Source organism: Rosa rugosa, chromosome 3 (assembly GCF_958449725.1).
Source record: "Rosa rugosa chromosome 3, drRosRugo1.1, whole genome shotgun sequence".
Classification (NCBI taxonomy): domain Eukaryota; kingdom Viridiplantae; phylum Streptophyta; class Magnoliopsida; order Rosales; family Rosaceae; genus Rosa; species Rosa rugosa.
In genome coordinates, this window is record NC_084822.1 from 31,667,907 (window position 1) to 31,682,711 (window position 14,805).

The 14,805-nt window shown below is 37.5% G+C and overlaps 1 protein-coding gene across 1 annotated transcript; it reads left to right on the top strand.

Moving 5' to 3' along the window:
• Window positions 1-9,245: 9,245 nt before the first annotated feature.
• LOC133736336 (uncharacterized) lies at window positions 9,246-14,287 on the top strand. The gene is made up of 5 exons (XM_062163793.1): window positions 9,246-9,311; window positions 9,609-9,701; window positions 10,665-10,735; window positions 13,667-13,759; window positions 14,013-14,287. The coding sequence occupies exons 1-4, from the start codon at window positions 9,252-9,254 to the stop codon at window positions 13,677-13,679; spliced, it is 237 nt and encodes a 78-aa protein (XP_062019777.1). The 5' UTR covers window positions 9,246-9,251; the 3' UTR covers window positions 13,680-13,759; window positions 14,013-14,287.
• The last annotated feature ends 518 nt before the right edge of the window (window positions 14,288-14,805 follow it).

Below are 14,805 nucleotides of genomic sequence, written 5' to 3' on the forward strand. Positions count from 1 at the left end.
GTAAAAATAATAGATAATGATAAGAAACCTGTAGCATAATCCCATCTACTTTTAGCCCTTCTTCCATAACACACCAATCTTCTCCAACATGTCTTTGGCGAGTGATCGTCCAAGTCTTCTGAATAAGGTGAACTTAAGGAATTGTAGTGGCTTTCAAGAAAACATGTTCTCTTCAAAAACATCTTGTTGTACTCTGTTGAAATAATAGTAGCAACCCGCCTCAACAAAAAAAAACACGATGCAGAACTAGAAGATGCACAGGAGCCGGATTCAGTATGTACCCATATCAATCCTGAGCATCATCCTCTTCGCCTCATCTTCATCAGCGTCTTCTTGATCCTCTTCATCCTCTATGTCATTCTCATATTGGCACTATGCAAAGCCGAAACAGGTATTCACAGTAGAATTGAAGCTTGGTTTCGAAGAAGATGACATACATCCACAAAATGCAGCAAAGCAAATGAAAGAAAACAGAAAATACCTCAAAACTATTTGAGTGTCTGGTTTATTGAATCGGAAATTGATGAACCTAAATTGGAAATTAACGTCTTTACCTTAATTTCGTCAATGTCGATCCTGATGGCAAAATTCGAAACAGTAGAATAGTTGAAGTCGGTGAAAATGGAGGCTTCCTGAAAATCCTCGATCGTTTTGGTTAACCATATATCTCAACCAAGGGCAAGACCGTTTTTCTAACTCTCGCGCACTGTTCCCTACTGTAACTCTTATGAATAGTGGCACAGTGGAACTCATCTTTAGTATATAGTAAATGTCATAAATTTGGATTAGGTAAATAATGAAACTAATAGCATAAAAAAAATCAGTAAGCATTAAAGTTTTAGAACTTGAAAGTCATACATACTACATTTTTTTTTTAATCGTCACCTAAAAGTCACGTTTTTTTATCCAACTGTCAAGTTAGCATGGGTATAATAGGTATAATATAGACGTATAGTCACACAAACCTCCATGGTAGGTATGGAACTAATAACAATCATTATAGAACTAAACTCTTAGCAATTTCACCGAATACATTGAGTGCACCACAAAAAAAAAGTAAAAAACATAAAGTAGGTAACCAATGAAACTAATAGCATAAGAAATACCCTAACCCTAAATCAGCGATCTCTGTGCCGATTAGCCTACTCTTCTTCGAACCTCGACATGTCTGACATCGAGTGGTGTTTGAAGCCTGCATATGTTACATAAAAAAATAAAAAATAAAAAAATAAAAAAAAAATTGAATTTTGCATATGACTGTAATCTAAGACATCATCATATGAACCAGTAAATTTTATATCAAACTAGTTTGAGTGATTAAAGTGCCAGGCTATTAAAAAAAACAATATATTCTGTAATCAAGGTTCGAAAAAACGCTAGGCGCTAGTCGGGCGGTGGACATGTGACCAGCGCCCAGACGCCTAGGCGGGTGCCTAGGTGGCGCCTAGGCGGTTTTATATTATTATTATTTTATTTTTATAATATATATAAAGAAAAATAAAATAAGAGGAGGAAAAATATATATTTAATTAAATTATTAAATTTTTGTTAACAGAACATTTATTTAATTGAATATTTGTTTAATTATACAAGGCAAACACCGAAGGAGTAGTATTCAATTATGCTTTTAATTGTACTTAGGCTTGCACATCGTCACACTCACACCACTTGTCCCTCTTCTCTCGCTCTCTATACGAACAACAGCCACACATTTTTTAAATAGAATTCTCTCCCTTTGAGTACCCTGCTCGTCTCGTCTGTTCATCTCTTGCGCGAAACCAACAGCGACCACCTGCACATTCTCTTTCATCTCTCTCTTCATCAATTTTCCTTCTTTTTATCATTGTTCAATCACCGCGTCCACACAAAAGATAATACATAGAAGCAATTACCATCAAAAATTCGTCCAAACCCAGTAAAACCCAGAATCTCGATTCAAAAAAGAAACACCCTTTCTGTGAAAATCAGGCAAACCAATTCAACCCAATAATCAGATTCACATTCAACCCAACATTCACAAGCCAAATTCATAGAATCCCAACTATCCGAAGACTTGAGAATGAAGAGAGATTGAAAGTTGAGTGGAAAGAGAAGAGTGAGTGACTGAAGGAATGAGAGAGAGAGAGAGAGAGGCGCGGGTGACTGAAGGAGAGAGAGAGGCGTGGTTGTCGACTGAAGGAGAGAGAGACTCGCCCAGAGTCACCGCCTAGAAAATTCCGGCCAGCCGCACAGAAGCCCAGGCGCCCGCCCAGTCCGCCTAGGCGCCCGCCCAAGAGCACCGATTAGCCATTAATCGAGTCGGAGCCTCACCGCCCAGCGCCTAGGCGGCCTGGGCGGCCGAGTTTTAGAAGTTAGAACACTGTCTGTAATATTCAGTGACCAACTAAACTAGCTCATGAAATTTTTATTCATATATATATATGGGTTTTATTTGAGCATCCAAAATCTGATATATGAATGGAAATTTCATGAGCTAGTTTATATAACTAGAAACATACCTTTGTCACCGTATATAACTACTTTATCATCTCTTATAGCAAAGGCATTGGGAGCATTGGGAGCAAATAGAGAAGAAGAGAAACAGAAGATAAGAGAAACCTCAGACCTATATCGTCTTTATTAAAAAAAAAACTAGAAACATACCTTTGTCACCGTATAGAACTACTTTATCATCTCTTATAGCAAAGGCATTGGGAGCAAATAGAGAAGAAGAGAAACAGAAGATAAGAGAAACCTCAGACCTTTATCATCTTTATTAAAAAAAAAAAAAAAAAGGGTCATTCGATCAAATTTGTTTGATCTTGGAGACCTATCCACATAACACAAGGAGTCCCAAAGTGATTGAGTTAAGGTTAGAATTGGAAGAAAATATAATTTTTTTTTATTTTAAAAGAATTCATGAGTTGAAAAGGACCCAAGCAGAGGTTAGTTTTATCGAAGAAGAGTCAACGAGAAACCCTAGCAAAGAAGACGGCTAGGTTAGAGAATATTTATTTTCAATCAATTATACTACTAATAAGTAGTTTTTAGGGTTAATTACATATAAGTGCATCTTTGATTGTTTTTTTAGCCATAAGGCCACCAACTAGTTTTTTCCCTCATAAGGCCACTAGACTAAAAAAGGTGTTATATTTTGGATATGAAAAACCAACATATTTACATAAATGCCACTAGAGTACAAAATCAACAATTATTCTCTCTCTCCTCTCCGGCGAGGTCGCCGACCAACTCCGGCGGGTCTCCGGCCGACCTCCGGCGAACTCCGGCCAACTTCCGGCCGACCTCCGACCAACTTCAGGCGGATCTCCGGCGAACTCCGGCGACCACAAAAGCTACTGTCACTGACACCAAAAGCTACTGTGGCTAGCAACAAAAACTACTCTTATGAGATTTCTAGTCACCTCCGGCGAGGTCACAAAAGCTACTATCACTAGCAACAAAAGCTACTGTCACTAGTAACAAAAGCTACTCTAGTGAGATTTCCGGCAACCTCCGGCGAGATAACAAAAGCTACTATCACCAACAGCAAAAGCTACTCTTTACCCAAAAAATCTCTGCTCCTCAAAACGAAAAGCTACTATCCTCACAAACAAAAGATACTGTCACCGATACCGAAAACTACTCTAATCAGCAACAAATGCTACTCTCACCAACACCAGAAAATTACTCTCACCAACACCAAAAACTACTTTTACCAACAACAAAAGTTATTGTCACTAACACCAACGAGCTACTCTCACTAACATTACAGAGCTACTAACATGGGTACAAAAAGCTACGATCACTATGATGGAACACCACTAAAATAGTTACAGAGAGCTACTGATTTGAAAAAAAAAATCTATTGACATTAGCTTGAAAATATACTAACATAGACACATAAAGTTACTATCACGATATTGAAATGCTACTAGAACAATTATACGGAGCTACTAACTTGAAATAATGAAAATGAAAATAGAAGCTATTGACATCATGTTGAAAAAATACTAACATAGATATAGAAAGATACTATCACTATGTTGAAAAGCCGCTATAACAGTTATAGAGAGTTACTAACTGCAACAAATAACATACAAGAAATGGTTCATTATTCATCAATCAAAATACATCACAACACCATCAGAAAACAGAATTCAACCACAAAACCATCCCCCCATCACACAAGAGCACAACTCTCTTTCTCTCCCCTGCAAAATTCCACAACAGATGAATTCAAACAAATCCAAGCCCATTTATTCCAATAAATCACAATCAAATCAAACCAAACTAAACAAATTCTAATCATGCCGTCTAATTAATTTCAACAAAAATACCAGAAGGATTTGGTCTCAACCTCAATAAGTAAACCAAATACAATGACAATAATGAATGGAATTGAAAAGCTTATCACATTTCTTGGCCGGCGGTGTCCGAAATCTGGGCCTTGACAATCTAATCATCGACATGCGACATGGATGCTCCGGGTGGCAAACTCGACACCGATGGTGGACTTAGACTCGAGGTTGAACTCATTACGCATGAACCTGGACAACAAATCGGATTTGCCGATACCGGCATGGCCGATCAAGATGACCTTGAAGTGGTAGTCGTTGTCTGACCTGTAGGCCATGTCGAAGAGCTGGAGCGACTTTCCGGTTGGAGATGAAGAGGACGCGGGCCTTGTCCTCGTCGCCGGAGAATCAGTGCTCATTTAGGTTTCCGATGCAGGTGAGGTGGAGGAAGAGGAGATGGTGGCGGTGGAGGAAGGGTGTTGCCGGAGCCGAGCTAGATGTGAGGAAAGGAGCTGCCGGAGCCGAGGCTCGTGAGGTGTCTCAAGTCGAAATTGGAGATCTGAGTGAATCGGAGATGAGTAGAGAATCGTCTCCAGTGAGAGAATCGGAAAGAATCGGAGATGAGTAGAGAATCAGAGAGATCTGAGTTGGACTCCAGTGAGGTAGCTCCGATCAGAGCTTCTTCGTCGACGTCGTCGTCTTCAGGCATCGCGGCGCCGTTTCGAGGTTTTGTAAGCTTGGAATCTCACCAGATCAGAGGCAGTGGTCATCGGAATCGGGGCGGGGGGGGTGGCTGGGCTTTGATCGGGTTTGTGTTGTGGTTCAATTGATGGTGACGGTGATGAGAGATGATGGCCGGAATTGATTCTTTCTGGTGATTGCAGAGGGAAGAGAAGAAGAAGAGATCGGGGAGAGAGAGAGAGAGAGAGAGGAGAAGGAATGAATTTCTATTCATTTTGGCCGGATGATTATGGAGTTAGTGGAAGGGTAAAATTGTCAGGTTGAAAATAATTTAAAGCCACAAGTGGCCTTATGTGTACAAGAAAACATTGGTGGCCTTATAGCTAATTTAAGTTTCAAATTAACACTTGTGTGTAATTTTCTATAGTTTTTAATTATAATTGCACTAATTTATATATAATAAAATTAAAATAAAATCAACATTTGCCTAGACGCCCGCCTGAACCCAACTTAAGCGCCCAGACACTAGACCCCTCTCCACCGCCCGCCTACCGCCTTACAATTTTAAAGCATTATTTATAAGTAGGTTTTTCATGTTTCTTTGATCAATTTGATCTGCAACTCTTTAAGAATTCACATTAACTTAAACTTTTATGCTAGTTACTATATTAACAAATTTTAATTGGAAAACTGAAAAATTGAACCTGCATTTAGATACTGAAGTTGTTATTAGAGGCATCATTCTTACTTTTTTTAATACATCGTGATGAATATATTTGGGGGCATGCTTCTAATAGTAAGTACTATATTAAATCTGCTACTTGGCTTTAGTCCGCTTTACTGCCCAGAATTGTTCTCTCTTAAATGCTATGTTAATGAAAAAATATGAACCTTAAATATTTAGGGAATGTATTGGGTGGCTTTTAACAAGACATGGGCTAAAAACAAGGGCTATCCATGGATCCTTCTCGTCTTCTATGCTAATTTGAAGTGATAATTAAAGAGATCTTGAACTGCTTAATTCAACAATGATAATCCTTATAAGGCCTCAAACGTTCTGACTAGGCTACACCAAACCTTTGATTCTCCAAACTTATGATAAAGAGCTCAAGACCAAACTCATTTTTGCTGACAAATTTTGGAAAGCCGAGACAATCTCATATTTAGAAATGTATGTAGAACCGCACTCTGCAAAGATTAAATTCAGTGCAGCTGCAGTTACTTCAGATACTGGAAGGATATAATCCTACCCCTTGTCCTATGAAGTTATGTAAAGCCCAGTGAATCGAGTGGCACCCTCCAAACAACTCTTGTATCAATTTTGATTTTTCTATGATTTCTAACGGGGCAACTTCTGGTTACCAAACAATAAAAGTTAGAAGGGCTATGCCCATAAGAGGATTTAAAAGGGACAGTGATAATCCCTCCAAAAGAATTAAGTAACATCATGATAATCCTTAGGGTGCCGCTATTATCACCCTATTATTTACTTTGTTCACCATACTTATTTATTACACCCTACATTTTAATTACAATTATTAAATTTACTTATCTAACTCATTTCTGTTTCCAGAAATATCCTTATACACTATGCCAAAAAGGTGTTCAGACGACACGCATCAGACGACATAAGTTTTGTTTTATGTCGTCTGAATATACACTAAAACCATACTGGTTTAATTTGGATAAATGGTGAGCATTCAGACAACACATTTGTGTAGTTGTAGAAAGTGGTGATTTCCTATCTCAAATTTGGATAAATGGTGAGCATTCAGACAACACATTTGTGTAGTTGTAGAAGGTGGTGATTTCCTATCTCAAATTTGGAGGGATATCCAAAAGTTGATTGAGTCTTTTCCCTCTCAAATAGCCACGCCCTAATTGACTGGAAAATGTTGTGACATTCAGACAACATTTAAATGTTGTCTGAATGTGGGGGTTGTTTAAAAATTTCCCAAGTTATTTTGACTTGTGTTATTCGACATATATCCTCGCAATTAAATCACTTTCTGTCCTTCTCACTCAGTTCGACCTATAACCCGCGAAACTAGAAAACTCAAACACCATCCTCTCTCTTTCTCACTGTGCTCTCTCAGATCTCGATTCTCACTCTCTCTATTCTTCTTCGTAGTCTCTCCTTCTTCTTCTTCTTAGTCTCTACTTCATCTTTCATGTTCGTACTAAAGGAGCTCTCCAGCAAGAGCTGTTTTCAAATCGGATATTGGTAAGCAATTTAGGGTTTCAATCATTTTGTAGTTTAGGGTTTCGATTGGGTTCAATCTTCGATTGATTTTAGGGTTTTTTTTTTTTTTTTCTGCAAATGATTTGTGTTTTGGGGTTTTTTCGACTGGGTTCTTCCATGTTGTCAAACAAGAACTCTTTCTTCTTTCAATTAAAGCTGATTTGTGTTTTGGGGTTTTGAGTTTGGGTATAGTTCTTCAATTTTGTAACACGTTTCTTCTGTTTTGTTGGTCTTGTTAGGGAAACGCTACAAAAGGATTTCCTGGGAAGGCTCACTGCTCGTAGTGTAGTGCAAAAAAACAGAAGGCTTGTTTGTCTAAATTTCTGGGGAGTCTTTTTCCCCAATCAATTTATGGGTCTTGTTTAATCGAGTTCTGGGATTTGCCCAATCGAAGTATGTGACCTTAATTCCTATACCACTCAGTCATTTGGACAAATTTAAAAGTTCAACCGTTGTACCGAGTCGGGGCCTCCATCATTCGCAAACACATAAGTAGAAGAACTTACTGTTCAAAGCTCACAATCAAGATTGGTCAGAGGAACAAAAAAAGCCCTAGAATCATAGTCCTCCACTTTATTGAATAGTTAGTTTCTCTCTATCCCTCTCTCTCAAAACTCTGTACCTTCTGATTTGGGAACGGTGAATCACAATTCATTTGGGTTTATCTGATTCAATCTTCTTGTTTCTAGGTACAAAGATTCAAGATTTGATTTTGATAATGCCAATTGCCTTTTGAATGATTTTTGGTAATTGGGTCTAAATCTGAGTGAGTTAATTGATTCATTGATTGCAAATTCGCAGGAATTGTTCCAATGGAGAAGGATCAGAAGGTAGCATCTGAAGACCCCAAGGTGGATATGTTCGAGGACGATGACGAGTTTGAAGAGTTCAACATCAATCTAGGTAATTTGGGGACATATTATTAATCAGGAATTAAGTGCTGTAGACTTTATTCTGCTTCTTTTGAATTGAATGTAATGTTATACACGATTGGAATTTAGGAGCTGTACCGATATATTGTAGCATACACTGAATTTAGTCCAGATATCTTCCACCTGAGCTCCAGGTTTAAATCTGCATTTTATATCCCTCTGTACATATGGTTTCTAATTAGATAAAGCTCTAATATTGCCGTGTTGCTCTTGTCAAAATTAGATTGTTGGTCTAAAATCAATTGTGATAATATAGGTTTCTTGATTTCTGCTATACTTCCCCATGAAACTAGCAAGTTTATGATTCTAACTATTTACATTAAAATCCCAGGCAATAGACACTACAATTTAACCACATTTCCCCACACTCCGATGGCCCTCTCTCTCCTCCTCTCCTCACCTTCTCTTCCCGCCGTCGCCGTCTTCATCTTCATCTTCATCTTCTTCCTTTGCGCTCGGCGGGTCCCACAAGAGCTTCGCCTCACTCAATTCTACTACTCGTCCGTGGAACAAGTTGAGTAGGAAACGCCACGTTGGGACGGTGTTCGCCGCTTCCGGTGACAACTACGCCACTCTTGGGGTTAATAAAGCCGCCACTAGCAAGGAAATCAAAACCACTTATCGGAGATTAGCTTGCCAGGTACCTACTTCTTCACACTACTAAACATCTTTTAGCGTTTTGTGAATTAAATTAGGCATCGAATTTTGATAGAATGGAACTGTTAATACGTAGTTTGAGGCATTTTTCAGCAACCAAACTTACTGGAAACTCCGCTAGCTCTTTCAGGACTTTAATTGTTTGGTGCATAAAGATAACTTCTCGGTCTGAATCAACCTATAATAACTTTTTAGGATGCTATAAGCTTGATATTAGTTACGCTTTGATTCGCTGTGCTTATCCTCACTTAGTGGTCTACTTTTGTTTTGTGTTAGAGGGAATTTGAGTGCCGTTGTCATTTGAGGTACAGGAGCTCTTTGGTGGTTGTGATTGCAGTTACTCGTCTATCTGTAATCAGTATATTTTTAGTGTAATATTTACAACTGGACTTGTGTATGGTCTGAGTTTCTTTTATGTAATTCTGACCGCATATGTGTATTATTGTGCTCTCAAGTTCCACCCTGATGTCAACTAGCACCCTGGAGCGACTGAAAAAGTTTAAAGAGATCAGTGCTGCATATGAGGTATGGCTAATTTCTTCTTTTTTATTCTTTTATGTAATCTGTATCGAAGACATGTTTTTGTTGCATCTCTAGACAAAGGCATGAAGCGATGAACTTAATACCGTAAGATGGGTTTTATGGAAAGTGTATTACTGCATTGTGTTGGGTATACTTGTGGTACTAGTTCTCTTTAATTTTGTCATGACATAAAGCTTGGTAAGTGCAGAAATATATATATATATATATATATATATATATATATATATATATATATATATATATATTGTCTTTATGAATTCTAAAGTACAACACTGTCAGGTGCTATCAGATGATAAGAAGCGGGCTTTATATGATCAATATGGTGAAGCTGGAGTTAAGAGCACGATGAGTGGGGGATCTTCAACCTATACGGTAATGGACTTGGGTACATTATAAATTTGAAAAGGTGGCACTTTCTTGATGCATGTGCAAACTTGCATGTCAACGATATTGCCATGCATGATCCTGATCACATGGTCAGTTGCTGACCATGGATTTTCTGGTCACTGACCGTCCGATTGAGATCGGACGGTTGACAGCTAAGTAATGAGATTTAAGATGAGAGCTGTCAACCGTCCAATCTCAATCGGACGGTCAGTGACCAGAAAATCCATGGTCAGCAACTGACCATGTGATCAGGACTGTTGCCATGCATTATCAATATGTTGGATATATTCTGAGACAATCTAGCCTCAATTTGGTCATTTTGTCTTTATCTCAAGATTTAAGCAAGCACAATAAATATACACGGACTTGCACAACACATATATACCTTTTGGTATAAGAGCCTACTTTGCTCCAAGTTCTCTCATGCTTAGTGAATCAATTTTTTTGTTCTTTTTTTTTTTTTACAATGAGTCTTTTATTTTATTTACGGTATATGCTACTTCCTCGGCAAAAGTTGTATATAGCACTATAGTAGTATTATTTGTAAAAGCTATGGACTATCTTTACAACATTCTCTAGAGAGCAGAATTATTTGAAAAAGTAAACATTCTCCATAGAAAAATTGTTTAGAGTATGTATGCTCTTTTTGGACAGTTTCAACTTGCAGCTTTTGGTACAAGATTAATGATTTGAGAAACTTTTACTCTCTTGTCAGTCCTCAATCTTTAGTACATTGGACTAAACATGCAAAGCATTCCTTGAGTCTTAAATTTCAGTTCGAAAGGTTTCATCCATGTTCAAAAGTAACTACAAAGCTCTGTTTTCTGTGTATTCTGATTAGTGCATTCTGATCAGTGTCTTCTTTTTAAAATAAGTCTATAAAAGTGTGGCTTCATCTTAAGGGAGAAAGAACATTGAGATCGATGATGGTTTACATGTTCATAATAGGATCAAGGGCTCAAGTGGACTGAAGATTGGTCCTTTGGTACTTGCTGGGAGTTACACATCAAGGATTCCAGGTAGGGGGTCTTCACTCGTTAGAGCTTTTCTCGAAAAGATTTCTATGCTTTTATGCATACACATTGCATTGTTGTTAAGTGGTGACCTGAGAGTGAAGGGAGCAAAACGACTACCTTGGGTTTCGATCCCCTAAACCTCCGGAGGGGCTATACGGACTGGAGGATGTCTAACATCCTTTGAGGTGTGGCGTCACTCCTAGGTGGTATGGTGTAAACGGCCACTCTTGCTACTTCTTGCTGGCTATTTGTGTACTTACATTGGCAAGTAAGTATTTCTGTCATCGGTTTTTAGGAAAGTGGGTACCCCATTATGCATATGTATCCTTCTATTTCCTATTTTTAAGTTTCTGTCTACTCTTGCTGAGCTTGTTACTTCAGTTGGATAAATCCTAATTGCTATTGTCATTGCTTGAAATTTTTCCACCAATTGTAGTCTGAAGCCTCAGATTTCAAACCTCTTTGTAGTCAATTTAGTTTGACTATCTCGAGTTTATTTAACATCAGATTTCACTTGAGTTTATGTAGTTTTTTCATCACCAAAGGTTGAGATACATTGATTCCAAATATCGAGTTTTGAAGCTACCCAAAAGAAAAAAAGAAAAAAAACTTAGTTAGTCATCAAACTTCACTTGATTAGTTTCGTTATCTTTAGCCTTGCGCATCTTAAGAAGTTTGACTATTACTTTGTCAATACTTAAGCTTCGTAAGATTCACGGCGCTGTGACGTCAACTCTTTCAGGGCGTTACAGTAGCACCATCATGTCCATAAAAAATTTCTGTTTCACAGCTAGTATGTCCTTTAATTTGCTTTTCCTAAAAACCTTTAGGAAATGCATGTGTGTTTATTGTTAGCCAAATAGCCACCCTCAAGTATAAGGGGTACAAGTAATAGTATAGGGATTTAAGAAAGGTTGTCGAACCCACGAGGATTGGATTCCTTTCACTAGCTAGGGTGTTAACCTAAGGAGAGCTAGAATATGCAAATGTACAATCACAAACCTAAATTCACAAGAAATCTAGGCTCATGGTGAGTATGTGCATTGTGGTGGTAGTGAGATTGTTTGTTGGATAGAGTGGTGAACCAAATTACATTAAATGCTCAAATGTAAACTAAACTAGTAATATAATGGATGAAGTTAGGGGTTGAATTGTCTACCACTAACCTCCCTTGCAAGCATTGAAGTTCAAATACAAGTGATGCTATTCTAATTTCCCAATTATCCTCTTTGCATCCGGATAAGACTATAAAGGCTTAAACTCCTTTAATGGTATCAATTCCAACCGGATAAGTCTAGAATTAACTACCTAAGAACAAATCCTATTACCGGTTAAGTGTCAATTCCTTGTTCCTAGATGCATAAAGTTTTGAGTTTAGATAATCATGCAAGCAAACCAATCCTAGATCTAGGTGATTTTAACTCACAACCTTCACATGCACATAGAGGATGCTATCATGCTATTAATGTTCAAGGTTAACTACTCCCTAAACATTTTTTCATGAGATGACAAACACAACACATTCAAAATAGTTAAGTTTGAATGAATGCATTCACTTCTTGAATTAGCATATGAAGATGAAAATCATAAATAACATCAAATGTCAATTAAAACATCAATTCATACAAGATTGGCTAGGGCTTTCAACCCTAGCCCCAACAAAGTACTACTCACTCATAATTACATATACTAACTTCATAATCAAATTAAACACCAAAATATAATCTAGAGTAAAAGGGATAGAGTTGGCTTAGTGGTGTGTCGGATGGTCCCCAAGCTCACGTCTTGGTGGTGATGGTGGTGGTGGTGATTCCCTCTCCTTCTTGCTCTTGAAGATTTGATGATAAAAGATAGTGAAACTTGTATTATGTATTGTGTGAATAGGTGGACTAGATGGAGAAAATGATGATAGAAAAGGGAGTGGAGAAATGATGTAATAGTGATGGTGTTAATGGAGGTAGAGGATAAGAAATGGTGGTGGTGATGGAGGAGATACAGTAGTATGGATAGTATGAGTTTGGATTTTGGGAGGTGGAGATGGAGGTTTTGTGAAGGAGATGAAGAGAGAAAGAAGATGTAATGGATGAAGGAATTGGTGATTTTCTTCTTTGTTGTAGCCTCTATTTATAGGCTACCAAGCAAAACTATTTGGCTGTAAACAAATTATGATGGGTTAGGTTTAAGCATTTAAACACTAATGGAATTTGTTAGGTTTGAATATTTAAACACTAATGGAATTTGTTAGGTTTGAGTCACTTTCTACTCACTTTTCCTTCAATTAATTCTCCACCAAGACTTCAGATTTTGCCCGTGACTTCTTCATATGAAATGATCCACCATGAGTGTAGATCATTGTGTCAAATTTTCAGAATTGATTTCCATGCCATTGGGCCAAAATCGTTGCTGGACTCCTTACAGGTCCAGTTTTCCAGTTTTGCTTCTGCATAAAATTGGGCTGACTGTTTGAAGGCCTTCCACTTCTATTTGGCTCTTGCACTCTTCATAAGAAATGTTTCTTAGGATGTCTAGAATGGATCTGGAAGGTTTCAGCTCATTTGAAGTTCATTTGGTCAGGTGGTCGCTTCTTCTTCCTTGCTTGGCTTGGTTTCTCCTAGCCGGAGTAGGAAAATGTGTAAAGTTGACATTTTTAGTGCATTTCCATTTTTCTCCATCATTTTCTAGCATGATAAGGAAAACATAATAAATATATATAAATAAACACAAAGGTTAAGCAAAAGTACAAGATTAGGGAAATAATGAAATTGGATTAGTCAACATTAAATTTGGACTTTAGAACAAGTAATTTCCATGTTTTAGGGGACAAATATGTATATGAATTATGATCCAACATTTATGAGATTATTCTTTGTTTCTATTCAGATTCACTTAATTTTAGTTGTCCTCAGTAAAGATTGTTGTGTTTTCTGGTGGCAGGTTAAGCTTGTAAAGTGCCTTGTGCAAAATATTGTGGTTGATATATCCTTCAATCAATTAGGAGGGCTATGTACGTTATGCTTTCTTGAGCAGGTAGTCTTCCACTAAAGCTGAGTTTTATTAGTCCAGTTTTGCTACATATGATTGAATGAGTCACCAGATTTGGTTCATGTAAAGGATGCTTTCCTAGGAAGCTCTGGTTTATCAGATGCAATTATTATTATTATTATTTTTTTCAAGTCTATTATAGCAAGTAAAAATATTGGACTTTGGTGCTCTTTGCTCGTTTGTGATTTTGGATTTTTTTTTTATTCTTGATCATCTTCCTGGTGCTGTTACCATACAGGTTGATCGCCTCATTGGCAAACATCATCTCTTTAAACGTAGTATCATACTGATTAAGGCATGGTGCTATTGTGAGAGTCGAATTCTCGGTGCCCATCACGGTTTGATATCTACATATGGTTTGGTGACCTTAGTTCTTTTTATCTACGTGTCATTATTTCAGGTGAAAGGAGATTTGATCCTAAGGGACCACAGTATGCAAACAACACTTCAAAACTTAATCTGATCTCTCAAGTCAGTGGAGATCGCTCCTTCACATGGAGGATATCTTCGTAAATGAAGGCAACCACTTTGTGAGTGTAGCCACCTTCTTGTTTTATTTATTATAAGCTTACCTATTTTTGAGCATTTTTCATGCTCTCCAATGTCTCAATTTTTATGAAAATGATCCAAACTCTTTTGCTCTACAATCCAAATTAAATAGCCTAAGTTTGTCAGATCCTTAAATCTATCAAAATGTGATCTTTTGCTCTCTCTGTCGAATCGCGACTTCTTTCTTTTGGGGTCTTATTCTGATAAATATTCTTGGTTCTGCTTGTTTTGCTACTTAGTTATTTCCCTTAGTTATTGGTTGCCACTATTATCATCAATTTTGTCAAGGAACAAGAAGGTGCATAGTTGTACACCTGACTTGCATTCTAAGTTCTACTGTAACCTTCTATATATTTAAATGAATGGTTACATAATGGGAAATTTGACACATCTCTGTTTACTTTTGCAATTTTAGTTATGTTGTACGTTGTGTGATATTCGTTACTGTTGTAATGATATTTTGGGACTTGTGGTTTTACAGC